We start from the raw sequence: 19,278 nt of genomic DNA, 5'->3' as shown, positions 1-19,278 counted from the left end.
CACTCCGCAAGCTAACCAACCGGCGATTCCACCAGGCTGCGCGACCAAGTACGACACCCAAGAAAACCAAAATCACGGCATGGAAGAGAGAGAGAGAGAAAGAGCCAGTTTACAAGCGAGTTGGCGGGAAAACCAATCTCTTTGTCCCTTTTGCCTCCACTAAACACGGTCATGCTCCATCACGACCGGTCGGCTGCCAGAAACACCCCAACGGTTCGCTTTCTGCCCGTACAAGTGTAGGGTGGACAAGCCGGTCAAATACAGCAGATGAAGCCGGCCAAACTCGATTCGAGAAGTGACCTGCAGAGCAAGATTTCGAGGTGGTGGGTGCCGAAGGTGGTGGGTGCCGACGGCGCTTTCAAGCCGATTCTGCCTATCTTGCTAATCAAAGCTCGACTTCACCACGCATAGATCAGATCCCCCACCCTCATTCCCCCCGCTGCTCTCTCCGTCATTTCCTTTGGCTTGCAAAGCCTCGCTCAATCCCCTTGTGCCGATCTTGCAACCGGCGCGTCCTCAAACACGACGCCAACCTGCCACTGGTGACACACAGAGTCGTGCCAACGTGTCGACATAGCTCGTCAGCGCATCTTCCTTACGAGTGCTTCATGGTCCATCGTGGGGGTGGACTAGATAAACAGCTTGCTCTCGAAAGCGTGAGGGCAGGGAGCAGGCCGACGGCTCAATCAAGCCGAATCATGTACCATGATCACATCCGAGACACCTTGAGACGGACCAAAACAAATTTGGCTGCCGAAAACGTTGCCGGTTGCAGCTGAGAAAGTCTTGGCTCTTGCCGTCCAACCATGTGCTTTTTCTTCCTTTCAGAAGATGGAAAACTGCCGTCCCGGAAGTATGCTTCCATTACAGGCTACTGTCAGGGTCTGTCGGCGGATATGCCAACGTTTATCCCCGAGCATGGGGCTAGTGGTAGCTGGGGTCTTCTTCTGGACGATGCAGGCTGGTGTTTGTTCAACATGGCCGCCGATTGTTAGTTTACCACCCTAACAATTGTGACTCGTGCGGCTCCGTGCGAAAAATAGAACTTGGCCTAGCGAAGTTTTCTAGGTGTGGAGGTTGGCGGCGCGGAACACCAACGTGTCTATCATCTGCTCGTCTCTCTTCCTCACTCCATCCTGGCGACCTCTGGCAAGTTTCGTCGCGGCTGCAAAACCATGGGAGTCAAAGGTCTGACGTCGTACGTCAAGCAGATTCAGCATGCCGTCTCCGAGCAGGTGACAATTCCAGTCCAAGGTGCGGCAAATGGCGCCTCCAGCTCGTCCGCCTCCAATGCCACCAGTGGTGGCCCCTTTGTCATCGATGGCTGGGCATGGATCTTTCGAGCCTACCTCGACCACTTCACCGAGTCTGTTCGCGGCGGCGAATACATTGGATACACGCTCTACGTGCGTCACTTTGCCCGTGCGTTGCGACAGGCCGGTCTGGAACCCATCTTCGTCTTTGATGGTCCGTATCTACCGCTCAAGATCCCCACCGTTTTGTCGCGCCTCGGAGACAGCGCTGCTAGCAACTCAGGCTTCATGCGATCCTCGTCTCGCCTCAAGCCGGGATTCCAAATCTCGATGGGTGTCTTCCCACCTCTCATCTATGACTGCACGCTAGAGGCGCTTCGCCAGTGCAACGTCAAGGTGATCATCGAACAGATCGAGGCAGACGGCGCCGTGGCCGAACTAGCCGACGAGATGGGCGGGTGGGCCGTCAGTAACGATTCTGATTTCTTTATCCTATGTGCTCGAGGCACGCAATGCCGAGGCTATGTCCCGCTCGACTCCATCGAATACCTCGTTCGACCACCGTCCAAACCTGAGCCTGAAAGCTCGCTGAAAGCGACTGACGCCGTTGCCACTGCTGTTGATAACGACGACGGCTTCGCTCAGGTGGGAAAAAGCGGAAAGCCAAGGGGACGCAAGGGAGGCAAGGCTGCCGAGGCTGCAGCCGTTTCCGAACAGCTGCTCGATCGACCACCAGCGAGCGCCGAGGAAGGTACCCTCGCCGGCATCCGCTTCACGTCCTATTCGTCACCAAAGCTGGCCGCTGCTCTCGGCATCCCAACCTCGATGCTGCCGCTGCTGGCAGCGCTCGTGGGCAACGACTACACTGCCAGCATCCAAAAGCGCATCCTCGATCCTGCACTTCCCTTTGGGCCACAACGGATCACCTTTATCGCTAACGCCATCAAGACAGAGACTCTGCGCATGGCGGCCACGGGCAACCGCACACCTCATCTCGGGTCGGGCACTGCGACTCCTTCTGCAACACGCAAAGGCCTCGGTCGCACTGGCTCCGGCTGGGGAGCTCTGTCGTCTCGTGGAGGCGGAGGCGGCTCCGCTATCACATCGGCGACAGCTACTCCGTTGGGCGACTCGATGCATCCCAAACTGGACGAGGCGCTTGCCGCACTCGCGCTGCAGGATCCAGTGCGCTTCATGGTGCAGAGCGTGATCGATCGCATTCTGGCTGGAGTGGCACAACACTCACGCGAAGCATATGTATCTTCGGGAGAGCAAAAGGATCTCGTCGACGCCGTCATCGATTCGGTATGCACGTACTCACTACTCAGTGATCCGTCGGCCATCCATCGATCTACGCCCGGCACTGACTTTTTCAACGACTCGACGAGTGGGGCCGCTGCCAAGCTTGCAAACCGCAAAGGACTGGAGCTGTACCGTGCCGCTTACAGCAAGGGGTTCTTCGACCGCGTGCTTGTCGAATCCGTCACCCAGCGATTCTGCATGAACCGGATGGCCCCTGAAGATCCGGATCAGAAGTCGATCCAGTCGACGCATGCTCGTGATCTCAGGAGTTGGACGTTCGCCACGCTGTTTGCTACGTGGGGTATGGACTGGGCACGGAGCACGTTGGATGAACCTCTGCCAGCTGCGGAGGACGAGGACGAGGAGGATCCGGCCGGCACACACGCCGGCGCGATACCCATCTTGGCGGGTCCCGGGCCGAACAAGGTGAATTGGGACGAGGAGGGCGATCCAGAGGAACTGATTCCTGTGCAGACGCCGCCGTCGTCATTTGGCAGCTCGATGTACGACGATCAAGATGATGAGGATGGTCAAGGGGAGGCGGAGGAAGACGACGAAGTGCGGTCGCGTCCAGGTTCGGCGGTGGGGATTGTGGAGGAGGAAGCGGAGCAGGGGTTGAAGCCTGCGCCGGCTGTGATGGACTACGGCAGGAAGGGCGATCGATACGTGGCGGAGCAGTGCCCGGTCCTGACGCTGGATGCGTTGATCGCGAGGCAGCGCGGCGAGCTTGGTGTTGAACCGCCGCAGGCGCTGCGCAAGTACTTGCGCGCTTAGCTACATGTATGGTTTTGTAGAACTTAGGGAGCATTCAATAGACTCGTGCATTCCATCGGTCGTTTGTGTCGTCGCCTCGAAGCAATCGTGAGCTCAGTCAGATTCGATTTTCACAGTAAAAGGTGCGCTTGGACTGCACACTAGCAAGGCGTAAAGCAATCGTCTATTGATTAAAACATAAGGGACGAGAACAAGCAGACGAGATGGGTATCGCGCATTCGGTTAGGCGCGGTATGTGTTGTAGGTGCTGTCGTTGTGGGGATAGGGGCGGGCCTCGGTCATGGGTGTCTGGTACAGGCTTCCGCGTTCGGAGCCCGGCAGGGTCGAGGGGGCGTTGAGGGGGCTGGCGTCGGCGTTGGTAGCAGCGGTCATGCCCATGGGGCTGGGAGCGACGCCGTGGTGGGTAGCGCCGGCAGTGTGGGTGCCGTTGTGGTACTGCTGGGCGGCCTGACTCGGGTAGTACGTGTCGTTGTTCTGCACACCGTCAATAGCGTACGGGGCGACAGGGCGGCCGTCTGCAACACCCTGCTCCTTGGCGAGCTGCTTATTCTCGATCATGGTGCCGTCTTCGCTGAGGCCCTTCTGTGCGCGCCTGTGGGCGGGCCAGAGGTCGACCAGGTACGTGAGGAAGAAGATGGCCAGGAGGAAGGCGATGGCCCACTCGCATACGGCGGCGGCCGAGACGATGCGGTCGCACCTGTGGTTGCCCGGATAGGCGTCGCCTCTGCAGATGCCGTAGCACACGATAAACGCAATCGCCCCCGCAATCGCCAACGCCAGGATGATGCTCTTGACAATTGCAATCACCTTGAGCGTCGCGAGCCGATCGTAGTCGTGCGAGAGTGAAAACACCTGCAGCACCTGGAACAGCACCGACAGCGCGACAAATACGACAAAGATCAGCGTCATGCTCCAGTGCACGTTCGAGTGGTGGAACGCGTCAAAGATGCTCAGCAAGATCAAGGCGACCGAGCCGATCACGGCACAGATGACCGAGCAGATGTCGAGGATCGTCTGCTTCTTTCGAATCGACCCAGGGATCTTTCGCGCGTGTCGCAGCTGTCGCTCCGCCAGCGTGGTCAGGATGTAAAACGCAGAGGTGAGACAGCAAAAGATGATGAAAAACGTCTTGTGCGTCGCTCCGACGTCGGAAATGAACACCACCGACGCTTCTTCCCTCTCGTACTCGACAAAGTGGTCTTTGGCCCATAGCGCCAGCAGACCGACGATGGCGGTGACCCAGCACGCGAACGTGAGGATGGGGAAGAGGTAGAACAATCCGTGGTAGCCGATCTTCATGTTTGCGTAAAGGGGGTTCCGGTGGTGGATGCGGAACGTTCGAGGCTCAATCTGCTGACGGGCGCCTGCGAGAGGAGCACGGAAAGGGCCGGTACAGGCCCGACTCGAAGTCGAAAAGTGGGGGACAGGGAAGGGCGGAAGAGATGGACGGCGGATAGGAATGTCAGCCTGATGAAAGACGTCTTTATAAGGGAATCTTTACGAAGACGGCAGTTCCAGAAGAATGAACACAAGCGAAGAGGAGAGCAAGGGTGTAGTCCGTACCTGCTTTGCTCCCAAGGCGAGAAGCAGCGGATGCTGAATGACGACGGCAACCGCTCTCGCAATGACCGCACCCATCGGACAACTCTAGCACATGGTACACCAAACGAAAATAGTCGTTGACGGATAAGTTTGCATTCCCATCCACGGCACCAACCGTATGATTGCCATCGTCGGTCAATCTTGCATTCGGTCAATCTTGCATTCGGAGCGGGAGACGGATACGGTCAATTGTTGCACCGCAACGAGGGCTGACTGTGTTTGACAAGAGAACAGCCAGCTCGCGTCCAATTGCCGCCTGCTGGGCTAGGCTGGGCTGGGCTGCGCCTCCAACTCGGTTGATGCGGTGACGTCGAGTCCGGAATGACGTCAAACCCCGCTCGCTGCCTTGGCAACCGACAGGCTAGCGCGCTCTATTTCAAGATGATTTTCGCTGTGAGGAAATTTCCCTGTTCGAGCTCCGATCGACCTAGTGAAACGAAGCTCGCTCTTCTCGCTCGCTGCCTCACACACGGACGGGATCGTGCAGCGCTCCACTCGCTTGACATGCACGCGAGCTACGTCTATCTAGCAACATCGGAGCCCGACGCTTGGCTCTCTAGTGCTACCTTCTCGTTCTCGCCCGGAAGCGTAATGCAAACGGAACGAGTTCTACTTTTGGACCCTGCATTGACAGGCTTTGACAGAACCTTGTTTGTAGGAACTGCACTGCATTGCACTGCTAATGGTCGACACAAGTACGAGCACGACAGATACTTTGAATCGCTTTCGATGGATTAAGCGGTGCGACTCGCGGAGAGATGCAATAAACGGAACGGAAAGGGCTGATAGTCTGCCGAACAGATGCAGAACACAAACATGGCAGTATCGCCCCGCTCGATCTACCGCGCTCAGCAGACTAACAGCATATGAACACGTGCAGTGCAACTTTTAAGACAGCTTGGGCATGGTCTTCCCGGCATCCTTCCACGCCTCGAGCACCACGTTCCTCAACCGGTTGAACGCCTCCTCTACATCCTCCTCCGGAATAATACTGAAACTCGTCCTGACGTAGCACGTCTTGCTGCCATCTGGAATAAACGCCACACCGGGCACAGCCAGCACACCTGCCGCCTTCGCCTTGTCCGAGATCAGGGCGAAGCTGTCGCCCTCGTCCTCACCGGGACCCGAAGGCGGGAGATTGAGCCTCAGCCACAAAAACATGCCCGCTACCGGCGTTACCCACTGCGCAACCCCGGCCTGCGCGAGAACCTTCTGCGCCTTGGCCTCGTAGTTGTCGCGACGCTTGGCGTAGAAGCGCGCCACATTGTCGACGTGTCGCAGGAATCCAGGGATGCCCCAGTAGTTGAGCAGCGTGTAGGCGACCGCACCGGCGAGACCCGAGGGCTGCAGGTTCGACATGGCAGTGTTGGCGTCGACAGCATCGAGGATCTCGTTGGGGCCCGTGGCGAAGCCGAGTCGAATGCCGCCAGAAAGGACCTTGGAGAAGCTCTCGAAGCGGACCACGCGACCCGTGCCCCAGCGCTCGCGGTGCTCCTCTTCCAGCGACCAGTAGCTGCGGCATCGCGGACGTGTCACGGGGTCCTGGTCGAGGCCCTCAAAGTGCAGGTAGTAGTACGGGTCGTCTTCGAGGATGAGAAAGTCGTGCTGGCGGGCGAGGGCGAGGATCTGGCGTTTGCGGTCGTCCGACGCAGTCGTGCCCGCAGGGTTGGCGCCTGTGGGAGTGGTGTACAGGCACTTGGGTCGTGGCAGCGAAGCCGTGTCTGGATTCGACTCCCAGTTCTCCAAGATCTCGGCGAGTCTGCTCGACATCATTCCCTGATCATCGCTCACCACCGGCACGATCCTCGCCTTGAGCATCACCAGCGACGGCAAAATGCCCGTGTACGCAGGCGACTCGACCAAAATCACATCGCCCGGGTTCAGCAACGCCTCGAACGTCTTGTTGAGCAAGTCCTGCGATCCATTGCCTGTCGTCACTCGCCACGGCGTTCGACCAGCGACACCGTTGAGCTTGGACGTGGGGGTAACAATCTCTCGCTTGAACATGTGCACCTGCAGATCCGTGATCCACTGCACGAGCTTGGGGATGCCCGATGTGGCACCATACTGAAGCGCCGTGTTCAGGTCTTCTCCCTGGATAGTGAGTTGCGTGGGGCCGGCTTCGGCTTCGGGCTTGACGTTGAGCGAGATGCTCTCGAATGGGAATGTGTCTGGGTTAGGCTTGCCGGCGAGCAGCGAGAGCATGCCTGGGATCAGCTCGGCGGGGAAGAGCGATCGGATGGCTGAGGCAGGTCGGTCGATGGACGCCTGGCTCAAAAATCGAGCCGGTTCCACACGGCTCGCCTTGGGGACCGTCTCGGAAGTGGAAGCGAGGTCGCCCACCTTGTCGCCAAGGTAAGGGCTAGGGTTGGCGGTAACGACTTGGGCCGAGGGGGTCATTGTGAATGCTGTAGCTGGTGAATGGCTAAGCTTATGACCTGGGATAGAGATTTGTGCAGCAATGGCGAGCTGGTCGTTTTCGGTCCTGGTTCTAGTTTTTGGCAGTTGCTTATATGCCTTTTTTGTCCAAGTCCGAGTCTCGTCTTAAGGGCGAATCTAGCAGGCTTGCTTGAGGAAGCGTCTGATGCTAGCAGCAAGGAAAGGTTTTGGCGGTATCTCTGGGTGTCACACAAACGCTTGATCTAGATGCCGGAGATGTGCGAGCTCTGCGACGAGAAATCGAGTTTTGCTGTGCAACAATGCCGACGGATACAGCGACAGCGGTGTTGGTGGGCGGGAAAGTGCGAGCGTAATAAAGAGAGAACAACGCAGCAATCTACGGGGGTTGCTAAGTAGAGCAAGTCGAGCGGATGGTGGGAATGTGGGTGGTAGGGAAGAGACGATGAGGAAGACAAGAGAAGTTGAGGAGGGTGTGGCTGGTTATGAAGGGATGAGACCTGAAAAAAAGGAGCCGGACCGAGGTTCATTTCCAACATCTGTCGAACAAGGCCAGCCACACATCCACCTTCATTCGCTTCGCTTCGGCGAGAACGACGGGGCAGAACAACAGCCGATGGATGACTCGCAGCATCATCTGCCCTGCTCTCTGCTCTCGTGAAGCGCAGCTGCGGAATGATACGCTTTGACCCTGCATGCTGCGCTTCCTGAGTTGGACCGGAACAGCCACGGCGATATGAACGGCTGCAGAGAAGAATGGGGAAAAAAAAACTTTTGGTGCCTCTTTGGTTCTGTGTCCACGCGACGTAGCTCTGCGCTTTTGCGAGTTTTTCGCGCTCTCTTTCTTGGCGAGGCGAAACGCAACTCGTGGTCACAAACAGAACCCGAGCCAAGACAGAAAAACGCTCTTTCGGAAACCTCCGCGAAATTTCCCGATGTCTCGGCCAGCACTACGTATCGCGCTGCAGGGGGAAGATAACGTCGACTCAGCCTTAACGGATACCACCCCGAGCGTGTCCCGAATGTACTTGGGTGCGTTTCCAACACGCACCTTGCCGGTTACAACGCGTTCGGCGGGACTGTTCCTTGAAAGATACCGTATGACAGGGGCCTGGGGAGGCTTGGCATGCTAGGTAGCTTTTACCCTTGGTGACTCGCGGCCAAACAAAAGGGGAAGATCCAAATCACCCGCCGGCTATTCACGCTTAACCCGTCAGTGGGCTGGTTCTCATCACCGATCCGCCTCGTTCTCACACACACACGCCTGTGGCACACATTCGACTCTACGTTCTCACACACACACGAGCAGAAGAGAGAGCAACCACTGGTATCACATCGTCGCATCAACCGTGCCGCTCATGGCTTGTCAACGTCCAAGAGCCGGAAATGAAGCGATTCCAGCCGTCAGCCATGCCTATCTCTCCCAGCACGCCACACGCTCTATCATGTCAATGAGCAGCTTCGCAACTCCTCTCTGCCAAGCTGCGAGCCGTGTGTGCCATTCGAAGCGAATTATGACACAGGGTACGAGTCGTCTCTACGCTAAGCCGACGGCAGCCGGAGCACTGAGTGACCCCAGCTCCTCCACATGCGTTCGACGGCACTGTGCTCGCCGGACTCAAGGTCTCGAATGTCCTGCAGGAACTGGCGTTGCAGTCGACGCGCCGTTGCCTTTTTACCGTGGGACAAAGACATGAGCAGGGGACCCGACGCCGAACGCAGCGTCGACAGGTCCAGCAGAAGCAACCCTTGAGTCAAGTCGCTCCGCCGGTGCTCCGCCCTACCCGTTCCCGTGGCTGCTTTCGACGTTGACGATTCCGTTGGTGGCGACGACAGCAGGCGGTCTACGCGACGCATAGCTTCCCACGCCCGCATCTGATACCCGCGCCCGGACGACTCGGACCTCGAGGTGCTCAGCCTGAATAGCTTGGTACGCACGTAGTTCTGCGAGACGTACAGGATGCCCAGCGCCGGTGCAATCCCAACCGCACCAAACAGAAGCTGCTGGCTCTTGAGCAGCTTGTCGATGCCAGTCATGGCCACCTCCAGATCCACTTTCGTCTTCTGCACCTGGATCAGCAACGATCGAATCAGCGAACCGGACACCATCGATTTCACGGGGCTCTTCATTTCGGCCTCGTACACCTTGAGCACCGGTGTCAGGTCGCCTTCCCTTACTTTGGCTGCGATCTTCTGCAGCTCTGCGCCCGAGGTGCCATACTTGTCGGCGGTGAAATCCGTCACCATCCTCTCGAGCGAGTGCAGATCCGACGCGAGCGACTCCCGAGACATGATGACACTGCCTTCGTTGCCGTTTCGGATCGTATCCAGCAGCTCTACGCACGGCTCCCACACCCAACCGATCAGGAAGCTTTGGACCGTCTCTTGCGCTTCTTTCAGCTTCGCTTCGATGCCGTTCCAGTTCTTGGATAGGTATCGTCCCAGCAGCAATAGACCGATTGGGTAAAACACAAGCTTGGGCCAACGCTGAACGAGCGCCGACGGTTGTCCAAACACTTCGGGCGACAGCACTTGTTGCGTGCGCTCCTGCTGCTTCTCGAATCCTTCCTTCAACAGCAGTCGCAGCGTTCCGAGCGTCGACTCGGGCGTCAGGCTCGCATCCATCTCGATCTTGACATCGCTTGAGCCTTGAAGAGCCTTTGCATCGATGCTACTGCTGCCCTCGACAAAGCTTTCGATGAGCACTTTGAGCTTGGCATTGAGGTGGCTCAATACGATGCGGCCGGAAGAGCTCGCGCTAGTCGAAGAAGCACCAAGCTCTTGGGCCTGGTCCGCCAGCGCTTCGTGCTGAAGAGCCAGCCGGCCAAGCTTCGCTGCCAAGCGGTCACGCTCGTTGACCAGACCGCGACGTTTGCATCTGGCTTCGTGTCTCACAAGGTATGTCGGAGTCAGAGTCAGCATGCTCGAGCGCAGCGCTTTGACGCGCTGTTTCTTGGTCTTTTGTGAGCCAACGCAAAGCTGATCGCCTGCCTGGCTGTTGGCATCGAGCTGTGTCCTCAGCGTAGACACTTTTTGGCGTTGAGATTCTCGTTCTGCTAATATGGTGTCGAGGTTGACGCCTCTCTCGATGCGAAATGCATACGGGAACAGCATTGAAGTGACCAGATTGGGTGTGTCGAGCATGCTGCGTAGCGCTGCACGAACCGTGTCCTTGTCGACGCCTTTCACTTTGGTCGTGGTGTCGGCCTCCTTCTTGTCGATTGTGTTTCTGAGTGTGTTCGAAGCGGTATCGGCTGCAAGAGCCAGAACTTCCTTGCTCACATTGAACAGGCGGACCGGAAGAGTCTGAACGAGAAAGGAGAGCGTCTTGCGTGTCGATTCCTCGATATCAGTCCAGTACCACGTCTCGTCTTCGAGCTTGCTCGCATCTTGCAAAAGTGTCTCTAGAGCGACTGCGTAGGTTGCTACCACCAGACGGGACAACGCGACAACCTTGAGCTCTTCCAGATGCGGCACGGCGATGCCATCCTGCTCTTGCGCTGTGCTGTCCAATTTGTCGAGCAGACTGAGCAGTGTCTTGCGAGATGGCAATGTATGGGACCCGTCGGCGGGCCGGATGGCTGCTAGAATCTCCTGAATAGGCTTCTTTCGGTCCTGAACAGCCTCGTCGTGTGACTTGCTGCTGCCCTGCCCCACAGATTGGCTACCAAAGCTCGAGTCCGCTTCAATGGGTGTGCTAGCCGTAGACAGCAACGAGTCGTACAGCTCGAGCTCTGAGCCCAGATGGGCGTAGACGTCCGATGCGTAAGACATGGCAAGATCGAGGGTCCCCTTGGATGTAGATGAGAAGCGGTGATCGGGTTGGTGGTAAGAGGGAGAGAGACGTTGCATCGAGCTGGATGCTCAGCGAACGGGCCATGTCAAAATTACACATCCTGAAAAGGGCTCGCGATGATTTTCCGTCCAGATGCCGTGTGGAGGAAGCTTGACCGAAATGTGCTCACCACCTCGTCATCAACTGGAACCCAACCTGACTGACTACTCGCATGGCTGTGTTCGCAGCCATGCGGGTCGCAGCCGCTCAAACAAACACATCAGAAGATATCCATTGGGAAAATTGCAGCAGACAACAGCGGAGGTTCCATTTTCATTGATGCTTTTGATAGAAATGCAGGCGAAAGAAGCTGTCGGTAACCACGCAGAGTCCAACGAGACTACACTAGAGCTCATCCTTGTGCTCAGCAGCTCGCTTGTCGGCTTCCTTCTTCTGCTTTTCGGCTTGAGCAGCGATGCGCTCGTTGACAAAGGCAAGCAACACGTTCTTCTTCTTGGTAAGCTCATCCACCTTCTTGGCAGCGAGCTGGCTGGTGCCCTCGGCGTGCTTCTTAAGGATGCTGCTGAGACGCTTGGTCTCCTTCTCGACGTAGCCGGCGCTCTGATTGGCCTTTTCGAGAACGCGCAAGTAGTAGTCAGCGACGTCGTTCTTCTTCTTGTCGCTCTTGGGGCTGGCCTTCATCGTCTTGACATACTCGATAAACTCATTGTAGATCGAGCTTCGCTTCTCTGCCGACGACGTGTACCAGCGTGCAGCAAAGCCGTCGAGCGTAGGCATGCGGCCCGCGAGGTCCGAGAGAACACCACCCGTGGTACGCCAGGTCTGGCACTTTTCGTTGAGGAACTTGATGAAGTCCTCCTCGCCTCGACCGCCGTTGTAGGGCTGCGGGTTACTCTTGTCGCCCTTGGGGAAGAACATAAGGGTTGGGTACGACGAAACACCGTAGCGCTGGGCGATGGGCTTGTTCGACTCGTTGTCGGCGTCCATCTGGGCTACTACGCAGTCATCGTCGCCAGAAAAGTCCTGAGCCACCTGCTGGTAGGTAGGGTTGAGGTTCTTGCAGTGACCGCACCAGGGAGCGTAGAATTCGACCAGCACGTCCTTGTCCTCGTCGAGCACGATCTTGTCAAAGTTACTACTGGTGAGCTGTTCGGCGGCGGGAGGAGGGGGTGGCTTGATGGTGCTCTTCTTGCCGCTCTTCTCGGTAACGAGCTTGGCGATGCTGTCGAGGTCACGGCCAGAGTTGAATTCTTCGGGCTCGGTGGATCCGGCAGGGTACCACTTGAGAGTGGGGAAGCCTTTGATGTCAGCCTTCTGGCCAAGCGCCTTGTTCTTGTCGGCATCCACCTTGGCGATGAGCACCGTGTCCTTTTGCTGCGCGAAAGCATCGGCCACCTTTTCATAGATGGGTGCCAGGCTCTTGCAGTGTCCACACCATGGCGCGTAGAACTTGACCAGCACGCCCTGCGCTTTGCCAATGTGCTTTTCAAAGTCTTTGGTGGCGGTGAGATCGAGGACGTTGCCTGCGAGCGCCGTGGCGGCCAGCACCAGCAAGGCGAAAGAGAGGGAAAGGAGCCTCATCTTGTGGGAGTCTTGGTCGAGATAGAGAGAGTGTGTGTGTGATACGCCGGTCAAGTCGCACACAAAATTGATCGTGGGGAGACGAACAGGTGGCAACAGCTCCGTAAAACGTAAAGTCCGACAATGAGCTCGAGCCAAGTCAGCCGAGCGCCAATCGGACAATTTCAGAAGAACGACGCGCAGCTCCGTCTTCGATCTGACGTGGCCGTTTTGACCATTTCAACGACGAGTAAAGAATTGAACGATCTAACAAACTGTCCCATCACAACAACCTAACATAAACAAAGATGGAGATGGACCTCTTGCAGCTTTGCCTCGCCCGCTGCCTGGCAGCTCGTCCCCTTTCTTCCCGTCGAGACAAGCCTCAGTGTGAGCTTGGCTCCTGCGGCAAGAGAGTCGCTTCTACTCCATCTCTGACTATGTAACAAACTCAAAGGAGCAGCCTGGGAATAAAGTTTGGCCATTGTCAAGTGCAGAGCACGTTCACAGCCTCGGATGCGTTACTCGAGTAGCATTTCATTCATTTGCTTCTCAAAGACGTCAGGGATCCAACTCCGAAACGGAACGCTTTCCTCCAACGCTGGCCCTGGCGCATGTACTCAGAGCATGATAATCGGTTGCATGGATTGATGCGGAGCAACCACGACCAGTAATCACCTAAAAGCAAGCTAGTGCACCTCGGCTACTCGGACGTCGTCAAGCCGTACTCGCTTTGCTGCCCAAACATCAATGTCGCTTCACCTTGACCCTTGCTCCCCGCTCATGCCATTGTCTGCGTCGCAATCAACGAGGTCCAAAGTAAGCTCATTGATTGGTCGGTCATCTCCGTGAGCTAGACGTGCTCGATATCATGCCGTCGGCTAAGCAAATGCTAAGCCCTGCATAGCGGACCTGAATGTTGCGAGCCTTAGTGATCCTGGAGGAGGCGGCTCGCCTGCTTGGCGCTAAATTCTTACATCGGAGACCCTGGACTGGAAGAAAACGTGCTGTTGCTCTTGCAGCTTTGTGTTTTGCTTTCGATGCAGCGTTCTGTGCGGCGCTTTCAGAAATTTGAAGGAAACATACGCTCTCGTCAAGATCAACGTATTGTCTGAGCGTTGTTGACCCAGCGTCAGCGGAAGGCGGGAAGGAGATGCACATGGTCCATTTGCAGTGTTCCGCTTGACACCCGGAACATGGAAGATCAGAAGGAGGCGCTGCATACAGGCGAGGCGAACGTGCGATAACGGTTCGGACAGCCGAGGGTGCCAAGGATCAAGACGTGGGGGGCCCGCGAAGATGCTGTCTGTAGCGGCTCTTGTCATCAACCAGACCTTCGTCCGTTTCTTCCCCGTAGCACATCCTTGGCCACATGACACTAGCTTCGGCCTGCTCAGGGCCGCTCAAAGGTTATCGTGGCAGAGTGTGTGCGTAAGCCCAACCATGCTCGCGCTTCCAACAACTCTGCAGCATGGCCAGCTCTATAGTACCTAAGCCCCTCGAGACCATCCCATCGTTCGGCAACCTCTCAGAGAGTATATAACAGCGTCTGTCATCACCTCGAAGAGCCTCACTCTCAAGCAACTGCACTCCACTCTTCCCGCTCACCACCTTCCTCACACTACCCCTCCTCTTCCCCCCCTCGATCCACATTCACGATGAAGTTCTCCCTCGCCCTTCTCGCCCTTGTGCCCGCTGTGGCCCTTGCTGCTCCCCTTGAGCCCCGTCAGGGCGGTGTCGCCGTCAACTGCGGTGGTAAGTCTTACAGCGCCTCGCAAGTCAACCGTGCGATCAACAACGCAGAGAGCGGCAACTACGACAGCTCGAGCTACCCCCACAAGTACAACAACTACGAAGGTTTCGACTTCTCTGACTACTGCCCCTCGGGAACCTTCCAAGAGTACCCGCTCAAGTCTACTTCGTCTGGCTACACTGGCGGCTCGCCTGGTGCGGACCGCGTCGTGTACAGCACTCAGAACGGCAACTTCTGCGGCGCTGTAAGTCTCGCACTCTCTGCCTCGATAGCTTTGACGGTGTGCATGAAGCTGATGTCTGGTGTCGCTTTGCTTTGTACAGATCACCCACACCGGCGCTTCGGGCAACAACTTTGTTCAGTGCGACTACTAAGTCGAGTCGTCAGCAAGTCCGTGTCCAAAAAAGCAGACGCTCGTCGTCCCTATTTGTCCTTCTCTGCTTTGTCGGTTTCATCTTCTATGTCATTGTTTGCCCAGCATGCTGGTATCGTGTGAAGCTCGAAAGGGCCTTGTAGTGAGCGCTTCGAATTGCCTGAACGGGCCCGCCGGATTGGATTGCCGGACAGGCGCGTCTTGGGAAAGAAAATTTGGAAGAAGCGGTCAGATGAGTCAAAGCTCGCTCAAATGTCGCACGTCTCTTGTTTCCTCCTTCGTCAATCGACGCCTCTGGCAGGCACCTCTGGTCTCACAACATGGCGAGCTCGACACGTCAAGATGCGGACTCGAGCACCGCATCTGCACTTCTGTCTTCCCCAGCGTCGAGCAGCATCAAGAGTCAGTACGGCGACGAAGCAGTCCTGACGTACGAGGTGCTCAACGAGAAGGACGCGGTCAGCTTTGTAGCCGACAACGGGGCTGGAGCGACGGTGCTGTTCAGCGGGACAACGAGGGACTCCTTCAGAGGTAAGCAGGTAACAAGACTCGAATACGAGGCCTACACCTCGCTCGCTCTCAAGACGCTGCAATCACTGCTGTCTCGAGCCCACACATCTGCGCCATTCGTAGACAACCCCATCCCGCTGTCTGCCAACGCAGACCCACAATCTGCATCATTTGAGGACCGCGTCACGCGATGCTACGTAGCGCATCGGCTAGGTGCAGTCAGTGTGGGCGAGTGCAGTATTCTGATCGCTGTCAGCTCGCCGCACCGCAAAGAAGCATTTGTAGTGGCAGAGTGGTTGCTGGAAGAGGTCAAGAAGAACGTGGCTATCTGGAAGAGGGAGTTTTACGCTACTGGAGCCAGTGTCACTGCTCTGGATGGAGATGCGAAGCCGTTCGATCCCAAGCAGAGTGAAGAGGTGCAAACCGAAGTCGGAAAAGAAGCGCAGAGTTGGGAGTGGAAGGCTAATTTCCCTGCCACATGACAAGATTGAGCTAGTTGCAAGGTTTGTAATGTCAAGGTAGTCACCTGCTGTGTGCGTTGATTGTGCTTTGATCAAAGTCGAGCTCGAAGCGGCCTTTAGGTTCAGCTCCAAGTCCTAGGGCGCGCTGTGCTTGGAATCTATACTTCATCACCGTTTGTAATTTCAACGTCCCCTATCCTCACACTGTGCGTATCGAGCAGCCCAAGCTTTGCACTCGGACAAGCACGAGCCGGTCTCGGTCGTCAGCGTGAAGCGGTGGTTGCGTTACCGTCGGAATGCAGCAAAATAAAGGCTGTGGGTGACCACCAACGCGGAGATGATCGTCCTTCGGTGGCTGAACCAGGGTCCACGAGCTGCCGGTGGCTTCAGCGGATCAGTGCGCCGTTGCCGCGTTCGAGAAGTACTTTCAGATCTGCAATCAATCATCTGTGGCAGACGTCAAGACCAGCATGATGCAGAGTGACACGAGTCTGCCGGGCGAAAGGGGTAACGAATAGGTCTGCACTCTGTGTGTGTGTCGCTTTCACATGTGTGTGCATCTTTGATTCCCCGCTTTTTTCTGCCGTTGGTCTGTGAGCAATGAAAGATATTGTGATTCGACACTCTGATTTCTCCGCACCAGATTCCGTCATTTTGACAGTAACGGCGGAGAGCAGACTCAGCTTGATAGACGCCGTCCTGCATCCGAGGCCTAGTCGGTGACCACATCCTTTCTAAGATCCGGTGTTCCTGGCCTGCTTCAACTTCTTTGCTAGCTAAACAAATTGCGCAACTGAAAGCGCTTCCTTTTCCACCACCACCGCCCACCACCACCACCACCACCACCACCGCCACTTACCTCCCTCTCTAGCTTCCATCGGCAAGCATCGCCTCTATCCCATGCAAAATGACGTTCGATCTTCCCAGCACAACGCGCCAGGACAGCTACCTGCCGCTGCCCGCCGAGTACGCCAAAGCGCTCGAGAACGCCAAAGCGCAACTGGCTGAGCAAAACGACCCCGCCAAGGCTTCCGAGTGGGAAGACGCTGGCGAGCGTGAAGAAGTCAAACTGTACAAGAAGAACAACCCTGAAAATGCTTACGATGTGCCCATCGTCAAAGGTGTCACTGTCGTCGAGAACGCCACGCCCGCTCAAGTGCTCGCTGTGATTCAGCAACCCGGAATCCGCAAGAAGTGGGACCCGCGCTTCGACAACGCCACGCAGCTCGAGCGCTACGGCTCGAACCAGTACGCCTTCTACACCTGGATGAAGTCGCCGTCATACTTTGTGTGGGCACGCGACATCGTCGGTGTGCAGGAGAACGTCTTTAGCGACAACGGCAACAAGATCCAGGTGATCCAGACGTCGGTCGAGGCAGACCAGTATGTCGACGAGGACGGGTCGTACTCCAAGTCGCGCACGCGCGCTACGCTCGAGGTCTCTGCATGGGATCTCACCAAGCAGGGCAACGACACCAAGCTCGAATACATTGTCAAGATCCACCTCAACGGCTCGCTGCCCACCTCGGTCGTCTCAATGGTCGCCACCGAGACACCCATGTGTGTGGGCCGCGTGCGGGACGTCTACTACTCGGTCGGCCACCTGCCGTACGACGCTGCTTGGGAGCAAGGCGGCAAGTCGGCAGGCAAGAGCATCCTCGTCTACTCGGAGTACGAAGACGGCGACGGCACAGAGGCTACCTCTGGCGCGAGGAAGTGGACCATCTGGTACCATGCCGAAGGCGAGGACGAGATCAAGTTGAAGTTTGACAACGAGAAGCTCTACCCCAACCTCAAGGTCGCTGTCGAGGGGGATGCCGCTGCTGACGTCAAGGCTGATATCGACCAGGCTGCTGGTCTCGTTACCGTCAAGGTGGCCGAGGGTGCAAAGGGTAAGGGCTTCTCGCTGGTCTTTACTCCTTGATCTCCCTTCTCCCTCCTGCTACGCTCATATGCTTGATTTTGCCCTTGTAGTCTAGTCTAGCTTAGCTCCATCGCCCAGTCTTATCAAATGCAACAAAGCGTAAAAGTGTGAAGAGCGGAGAAGTGTGTGTATGGTCTTGGAAAGCGCAGTAGTATTACACGTGGTGGTTCGTCGCTTCTAGACTTGCTTGTGATCGCCCTTGGCCATCGGCACGGTCGCGAAAGCAGCCACCCTCTTGGCCTGTCTTTCGCTATACCAGCTCCTGCCACCTTCGAAGATGCTCCAACCGATGGCCGAACTGGCCGCCTTTCTCGCGCATCTCAGCCCGAGTCCGTCCAGCAAGGCTCTTGGGCCCGAGGTGGCCCAGAGATGCTTGGACATGCCCCAGACGGATGGTTTGCGGAGCGTTTCCTTCCCCGCTGCAGCTGCTGCTAGTGGTGCTGGCGCTACGCCACTGCCAATGGAGGTGTGCAGCGGGTGATCGTGGGCGAGGGCAATCTGGTGCAGAACTTCCGGGGGCGTCGTCTGCATCCTCGTCTTGATAATGTCGAACGGGTGGGTGAGCAGGGTTGCGAGCGTGCCTGCGAGCAGACCGCTTCCGCTGACGACCATCCAGTTGCCCGTGCCGAGCCCGCCGTCGACGCTGTGCGACAGTGCGGAGAGGTTGGTCTTGCACGCCTCGTACAGCGCGAGGTAGAGCCCCGCGTAGGGTGCATCTCGCAATGCGGTGGCTGTGAAGCCCTGGAAGAAGCCGCGGAAGCCGGAGCGGGCATGGATCTCGCGCATCGAGGAGAGGAGGGTGCGTTCCGTGCTCGCCGAGAAGTTGCTGCTTTCAAAGCGTGCCTTGACGACGGTGACGGGCGAGAGTAGGAAGCCGACCGTGACGCGGGCCACTGCGCCGGTGAGGAGGTTGCCAGTAGTCGAGAGTTTGGCAAGGGTCGATGAGCCTGTGGAAGCAGCAGTGTCGTTTGGGTTGACGGCAACCGAGATCCAGGGGATCTGCCGCTGACTCGCCACATGGCGCAGATGCGAAACCGAATAAAAGTACAGCGCCACACCGGGCACATTGCGGATCACCGTCGGCGTCGTACCGCGCCACAGCCCCTGATACCCCTGCGTCCGAACAATATCCTTGGTGATAGCAACGAGCCTCGCCGTGCGAGAAGCGTACTGCGGAGCAGCTATCGGCAACGAAGCCGCGGGTTTGGTATGGTCGAGTTGCTGTAAGCGTGTTTTGAGCAGGTCAAACGGTTGCAGTAGCACGCACGATGCGAAGCCAGACACCGCTCCAAACGCTAGTGTCGCATAAGGCGGGATTGCTTTGGGCTTTGTTGCGATGCCTCCTGTGCCGCTGCTTCCAGTGCTGCTGGAGGAGGCAGCAGCAGACACCGCACGAGCCTCGTCGCTCGAACTCGTAGCGGCCATAACTTCCACCCGTTCCAAGTCTACTTGGGATTCTGCAGTCAGGTCGTCCTAGTGACACAGCATGGTTGCTCCGATGTCCGTAATCTAGAGGTGATCGATCGTTGATGCTCGAGAGCAAGGTTGTTGCATGGGTTGGAAGTCAAGATGG

The 19,278-nt window shown here is 57.1% G+C and overlaps 9 protein-coding genes across 9 annotated transcripts; 4 read left to right on the top strand and 5 right to left on the bottom strand.

The window, feature by feature from the left end:
* Positions 1 to 1,175: 1,175 nt before the first annotated feature.
* EX895_003886 (uncharacterized protein) lies at positions 1,176 to 3,329 on the top strand (the record flags this gene model as incomplete). Its single annotated transcript, XM_029884484.1, has 1 exon — positions 1,176 to 3,329. The coding sequence occupies one exon, from the start codon at positions 1,176 to 1,178 to the stop codon at positions 3,327 to 3,329; it is 2,154 nt and encodes a 717-aa protein (XP_029739194.1).
* A 222-nt stretch (positions 3,330 to 3,551) lies between these two features.
* EX895_003885 (uncharacterized protein) lies at positions 3,552 to 4,628 on the bottom strand (the record flags this gene model as incomplete). The annotated part of the gene is made up of 1 exon (XM_029884483.1): positions 3,552 to 4,628. The coding sequence occupies one exon, from the start codon at positions 4,626 to 4,628 to the stop codon at positions 3,552 to 3,554; it is 1,077 nt and encodes a 358-aa protein (XP_029739193.1).
* A 1,191-nt stretch (positions 4,629 to 5,819) lies between these two features.
* Positions 5,820 to 7,331, bottom strand: EX895_003884 (uncharacterized protein; the record flags this gene model as incomplete). The annotated part of the gene is made up of 1 exon (XM_029884482.1): positions 5,820 to 7,331. The coding sequence occupies one exon, from the start codon at positions 7,329 to 7,331 to the stop codon at positions 5,820 to 5,822; it is 1,512 nt and encodes a 503-aa protein (XP_029739192.1).
* Positions 7,332 to 8,870: 1,539 nt separating this feature from the next.
* Positions 8,871 to 11,180, bottom strand: EX895_003883 (uncharacterized protein; the record flags this gene model as incomplete). Its single annotated transcript, XM_029884481.1, has 1 exon — positions 8,871 to 11,180. The coding sequence occupies one exon, from the start codon at positions 11,178 to 11,180 to the stop codon at positions 8,871 to 8,873; it is 2,310 nt and encodes a 769-aa protein (XP_029739191.1).
* A 328-nt stretch (positions 11,181 to 11,508) lies between these two features.
* Positions 11,509 to 12,705, bottom strand: EX895_003882 (uncharacterized protein; the record flags this gene model as incomplete). The annotated part of the gene is made up of 1 exon (XM_029884480.1): positions 11,509 to 12,705. The coding sequence occupies one exon, from the start codon at positions 12,703 to 12,705 to the stop codon at positions 11,509 to 11,511; it is 1,197 nt and encodes a 398-aa protein (XP_029739190.1).
* A 1,637-nt stretch (positions 12,706 to 14,342) lies between these two features.
* Positions 14,343 to 14,811, top strand: EX895_003881 (uncharacterized protein; the record flags this gene model as incomplete). Its single annotated transcript, XM_029884479.1, has 2 exons — positions 14,343 to 14,681; positions 14,761 to 14,811. 2 exons carry the CDS (start codon positions 14,343 to 14,345, stop codon positions 14,809 to 14,811), a joined length of 390 nt encoding a protein of 129 aa, XP_029739189.1.
* Positions 14,812 to 15,130: 319 nt separating this feature from the next.
* On the top strand, positions 15,131 to 15,802 carry EX895_003880 (uncharacterized protein; the record flags this gene model as incomplete). Its single annotated transcript, XM_029884478.1, has 1 exon — positions 15,131 to 15,802. One exon carries the CDS (start codon positions 15,131 to 15,133, stop codon positions 15,800 to 15,802), a length of 672 nt encoding a protein of 223 aa, XP_029739188.1.
* Positions 15,803 to 16,688: 886 nt separating this feature from the next.
* On the top strand, positions 16,689 to 17,705 carry EX895_003879 (uncharacterized protein; the record flags this gene model as incomplete). The annotated part of the gene is made up of 1 exon (XM_029884477.1): positions 16,689 to 17,705. One exon carries the CDS (start codon positions 16,689 to 16,691, stop codon positions 17,703 to 17,705), a length of 1,017 nt encoding a protein of 338 aa, XP_029739187.1.
* A 177-nt stretch (positions 17,706 to 17,882) lies between these two features.
* Positions 17,883 to 19,130, bottom strand: EX895_003878 (uncharacterized protein; the record flags this gene model as incomplete). Its single annotated transcript, XM_029884476.1, has 1 exon — positions 17,883 to 19,130. One exon carries the CDS (start codon positions 19,128 to 19,130, stop codon positions 17,883 to 17,885), a length of 1,248 nt encoding a protein of 415 aa, XP_029739186.1.
* Between the last annotated feature and the right edge of the window lie 148 nt (positions 19,131 to 19,278).

This window comes from Sporisorium graminicola, chromosome SGRAM_22, assembly GCF_005498985.1.
Source record: "Sporisorium graminicola strain CBS 10092 chromosome SGRAM_22, whole genome shotgun sequence".
Taxonomy (NCBI): domain Eukaryota; kingdom Fungi; phylum Basidiomycota; class Ustilaginomycetes; order Ustilaginales; family Ustilaginaceae; genus Sporisorium; species Sporisorium graminicola.
The sequence above is the reverse complement of the archived record's forward strand: the minus strand, read 5'-3'. Positions and strand labels throughout refer to the sequence as shown.